The 4,667-nt window shown below is 48.1% G+C and overlaps 3 protein-coding genes across 3 annotated transcripts; all 3 read left to right on the plus strand.

Moving 5' to 3' along the window:
- Nucleotides 1–201: 201 nt before the first annotated feature.
- On the plus strand, nucleotides 202–849 carry Pmar_PMAR015790 (Ribosomal RNA assembly protein mis3, putative; the record flags this gene model as incomplete). The annotated part of the gene is made up of 5 exons (XM_002787111.1): nucleotides 202–228; nucleotides 274–420; nucleotides 498–570; nucleotides 621–718; nucleotides 769–849. The coding sequence occupies 5 exons, from the start codon at nucleotides 202–204 to the stop codon at nucleotides 847–849; spliced, it is 426 nt and encodes a 141-aa protein (XP_002787157.1).
- A 699-nt stretch (nucleotides 850–1,548) lies between these two features.
- On the plus strand, nucleotides 1,549–3,478 carry Pmar_PMAR015791 (hypothetical protein; the record flags this gene model as incomplete). The annotated part of the gene is made up of 7 exons (XM_002787112.1): nucleotides 1,549–1,740; nucleotides 1,913–2,088; nucleotides 2,164–2,274; nucleotides 2,326–2,488; nucleotides 2,537–2,756; nucleotides 2,811–2,886; nucleotides 2,932–3,478. The coding sequence occupies 7 exons, from the start codon at nucleotides 1,549–1,551 to the stop codon at nucleotides 3,311–3,313; spliced, it is 1,320 nt and encodes a 439-aa protein (XP_002787158.1). The 3' UTR covers nucleotides 3,314–3,478.
- A 202-nt stretch (nucleotides 3,479–3,680) lies between these two features.
- Pmar_PMAR015792 (hypothetical protein) lies at nucleotides 3,681–4,667 on the plus strand. Its single transcript, XM_002787113.1, has one exon. The coding sequence runs from the start codon at nucleotides 3,717–3,719 to the stop codon at nucleotides 4,521–4,523; it is 807 nt and encodes a 268-aa protein (XP_002787159.1). The 5' UTR covers nucleotides 3,681–3,716; the 3' UTR covers nucleotides 4,524–4,667.

The following is a 4,667-nucleotide window of genomic DNA, read 5'->3' on the forward strand; positions in this document are numbered from 1 at the left end:
TCTGTGATATCATTAAGACTGGTGGGCTCGTTCGTAATAAAGAGAAGTTTGTGAAACGCCGACAACGTTTGGTTGGGCCTAATGGAAGTGAGTCTGAGAGCATCGCATAGAATATTATGTTCTATTGCGCAAGGTACACTGAAAGCCATCGAACTGTTAACTCAGTGCTATGTTCTAGTACAAGGACAAACTGTTGTTGCCATGGGTACTCACAAAGCCTTGAAACAAGTGAGCTCGCCGGCTCCATTTCCTGATCGTTATCACTCCCAACAGGTCCGTCGGATAGTTGAAGATTGCTTCCACAATGTTCACCCAGTATATCATGTGAAGGAGTTGATGATTAAGAAGGAGCTCGAGAAGAATGAGGATCTCAAGGATGAGAACTGGGATCGATTCCTACCACACTTCAAGAATCGGAATGTACTTAGACACGCTATGACTTATAGTTGCGATCTCGTTCTTCGGTGAGCGGTTTCCTTCTTACTGATGGTTGATAGGTACAGCGTAAGAAGCAAAAGAAGATTGCCAAGAAGAAATCCAAGGAGCTATTCCCTCCTGAGCAATTACCTCGTAAGACGTACTGACGGAATGAGTACAGGCATGCATTCTTCCATTCACAGGCAAGGAGGATATCCAGATCGAGACCGGTGAATACTTCCTCTCGAAGGATCAGAAACATTCCAATGAGATGACTAAGAAACGCGAACATCAGAAACAAGTGACTTTCCGACCCTGAGCCCGGTAGTGGTCATGCTCGGGGTTTCGTAGGTATCTGAGCAGCGCAAGAGGGAACGGGAGGAGATGTACTCCCAGCCTCCTCCAGAGAAGATTCGAAAGAGCAAGCAATAGATAAGCAGTTGATATGATGTTTACTGCCTTGCCGGAGGTCAACAAGCTTTGACATACGTTTCTACCAACATACTTGGGCGTTGGAGTTAGTAACATAATCATATTCTCTCGAAACTCAGTAGTTTACATGCCTTCACCTCTCGCTAATGATGGAAGACGCTGTGAATGTAGTATTACTCGCGCCTTTTCATATCCGATCCAAGACTATGGAAAGCCGTGCGTGTTTGAGAAGTACTCTTATAGTTCGGGGCATGGATATTATAATGTGGTAGCATTGAAAAGGGATTAGAACGACGAGAAGTCCGTCCTATTATAAAATCCTAGTCTTCGAGAAGGAGCTTATAAGTCCCGCATATATAATGGGAGTTATCCAAGAGCACGCCATGGTGTGCACGAGCAGATAGGTATCCAGAATCTTGCTGCGAGGGGCACGAGGAGGAGGAGAAGGAGAACGATGCTAATGATGATCAAGCAGCATGCGAGTTGGCAATTAGTTGTCTTAGACGTCCCCACTGAGTTACGCTATGGGGTCTCTGAACAGAGGGCAGCTCGTCCTCTGTGCTGTCGTTGTCGTCGTCCTTGTGGTCGGTTTGGATACCACTCATCTCTCTTGGCTGCTGTTGGGAACCTCCTTGAGGATCTTTAGAGGATGCATCTATTATGTTTCCATCCTTTCTTGTTAGTGCATTACCATTCCCTATGGTGCACCGTAAGGCTACTCCAAAAGCACGTCGAGAGCGTGTGTCGATGGATACTACAACTCCTCCTCAGCAGCAGCATGAGGTCGCCAATGCAGATGAGGAGACCTCAGCAGTCAAGACAAAGACCAAGAAGGGTAGTCGGAGGGGTAGTCGGGATAGCAGTACCATCGATAGCCCCCGGAGGAAGGAGGTAAGAAGTAGGAGCCAATACTCTCGTCGAACACACTCTGCTGCTGCTGTTGCGATCATCTGGGATTCGATGTCATTGATCCCTATCAGCGGCTAGTCGGTCATATTGTATGGCTTGTTCATTTGTCGATCACTCCCGGGCCTGTTCTCGACCCTCTGCACTCCTTGTTCAGACCAAGCACTCAGCTGGTGGAAAGGCTAAACGGAGTAAGACGGAGAGCCAAGGCGCCTTTCCGGAGCATAGAAGGGTGATTCCCTTAACAGAGGAGCTGCGCGAGGCGATACTGGCAGCTCATTCATCTGGAGTGGTATTGAAGAAGTTAAAGCCAGAGTTCCATCCTGATTTAAAGTGGGTAGATTCTTCACTGACATGTTCTCGGTCTGCAGCCTATAGACCGAATTCTTGATTATGCTGCGTTTTCAGGGTCGAGAAGAGAGTTCCTGCCGAGGCAACGACGACGACGACGACACCAAGTCCACAGCCCGCCCCTGCAGAGAGTAAGGCCTTGAGAGAGCTTGTTACTCTGCAGGGAATGTAAGTCAATGGGCTATGCCTCAACACGTACATGGACTTGTGGTCTATCAGGTACATCAAATTGAAGGACCTTGCTCTCCATCAACATACTGATATAACACGTTTACAGGCTGAGAACCAGGCCGTCAATGCAGCCCTACAGCGTACTTTGGCTAAGTGCAATCTATATAAACAACAACTCGACTACCAAATGCAACGACAACAACAACAACGGGTAGTAGTGTCGAGGGAATCGAAGTTGCTTCAAATGATGCTCTGTCAGGCCTCCAATCAGTTCCAGAGTGTGGACCATTCGAGGGGTTCCGCGAACACCATAGCATTATTGCAACAACTAGCGGCTAGTGGTGCCATGGACACGAGTGGAACTCAGCAGCCATCGGCATCTGCATCACCCATACATCTAGGAGCATTCTCTGCTACTGTGCCCTCCGCAAGCTCAGTACCCAGTCTTTTCCCAGTACTCAGGCAGGATAGCTTTGGAGGTAGATGATGAACCATCTTATGTTACAACTTGTCTTGAGTCTGCAACCTTTCAGAGGCAACTCCGCAACTGCCACAAACGGCACAGATGAGTCCGACAATTGGCAATGCAAATCTAAGTCACTTACTACGGTACGGTATATCCGGTGTCGTTCTAGCATGAGCTTTCCTTCTCAGGCAAAACATGCCATTTAATGAACCCAATAGGCCCAGCCCACCACCATTCACCTTGCCAACATTGCCTTCAGCGAGGTTCGATGCGAGCGGACAACTGCAGACTTCTCCTCAAGCTGGTTCAGGAGAGCCGAATAAGATATTTAATACTGCGGCAGGGTCGGGGGAGCATCACCAAAGTTATACCAGTTCCCCGTCTCTCAATGGCTCCGCCATGAGTACTCCAGACAGTGGTCTCCCTCCGAGTGATCAGGGAGGGCCAGGCGCACCTGAGGACAGACCGGCTGAGGCTTCGACTACTGTGGCAGCACCGCCTATCGACCAAAGCACCGTTGCTGATGCAGAAACTAAACCGGGTTGTGGTGAGGAGACTGAGGTGGTGTAGCATGCTATCAGGGTAGAGTATTAGATTATTGAAATTTCATGAGAGTCGTTTCCCCTAACTCAGTTCGTCTCAGTGATGTTGGTCTCTTTATTATCACCTTGGAATTCCAACTGCATTATTGGGACAGTCCAGAGAGTCTATCTACTAGCTCCCTGTTCTCTCCGCTTCTCTTACATTCGACTGCTGGTCGCACGTATCATATCGTCTACGGCCCTATCGGAGATAGGCATGGTTGTCAGTGCAACATTTGAAATCTCATTTGCACTGTAGATAATTCTGGGACTCGTTGTGTTGTGTTCATTGTGTATGAGAGAGAATCACCTGTTCTTGTAAGCACGTGTTTCGAAAAGTTATCACTTCAACTCCTAAGTTTGGCTTATTCGCCGCTTATTTGTTACTTTGAATGTCGGTCGTCGCACACTCTCCAGAGGTACGAGGCGAGGTTTTCGGCCAGAGTAAAATGCGGAAGCTACGGAAACAGAGAGATATCGTGAAGAACCCTCATGCGTGGATTAATGGAGCGCTACAGCCTCCTACGAGGAAGTCCGGCAAGTTCCCAAAGCATCCTATAGCATGCGAGGATGGTGGGGTACGTAACTTCGACTGGAAGCACTTCGTTTGTAATCTAGAGGATGAGGCCACATGCCAGGACTTGATTGGCTGCGGAATCATTGACTGTTCTTGTAAAAATCGTGGTGGACAATTACGTCCGGTGTTGGAGCGGGCTGACGGGTCTGAAGTTGTCTTGTTGGGTATGTGCTATCTGGTGAATCAAGAAGACGAGTTGAAGCATGTTATTGCCAACTCGGCAACTGTAATGACTTGCTATACGGAGGCACTGAGGGAACTCGAGAAGCACATCAAGAAGTTGTCTAAGTTGACTGAAGGACGATTATCGACCCGCGATATCATCCACGGGTTATTATTGCGATTTTCTCAACATCTCTTTGGTGTGGCCAACATTGACATAATATGCTCTCATCGTGTCACGGAGTTGAAGTATATGCCTAGAAAACGTGGCTCTAAACTAACTATTGCGAAGAAGGCTCTGGTCGATCAATGGCGAGACTTTGTGGCAGATGAAGTATGTGATGAGCAGACTGTATCGATCGCCGAGAAATTGGCTTCGGATCCCGGTGAAGGGAAGTCACTGGTAGCGGCGAAGAAGTTGAGGCTCAGAGCACTGATTATAAGAAAGTCGGAGTATTGAAATGCGACGACGCTGTAGAAGTATCTGACCCTCTAGTATTACTCCCCACCCCTGCAGGAGGTTTGATGCTTCGGGTAAGCGATGACATTACATCAGATCATAGATCATTCGGGTACCTTCCTGAATGTGCTCCGATATTCAGGC

The sequence above is a fragment of the Perkinsus marinus genome (genome assembly GCF_000006405.1).
Source record: "Perkinsus marinus ATCC 50983 genomic scaffold scf_1104296930306, whole genome shotgun sequence".
Lineage (NCBI taxonomy): Eukaryota > Perkinsozoa > Perkinsida > Perkinsidae > Perkinsus > Perkinsus marinus.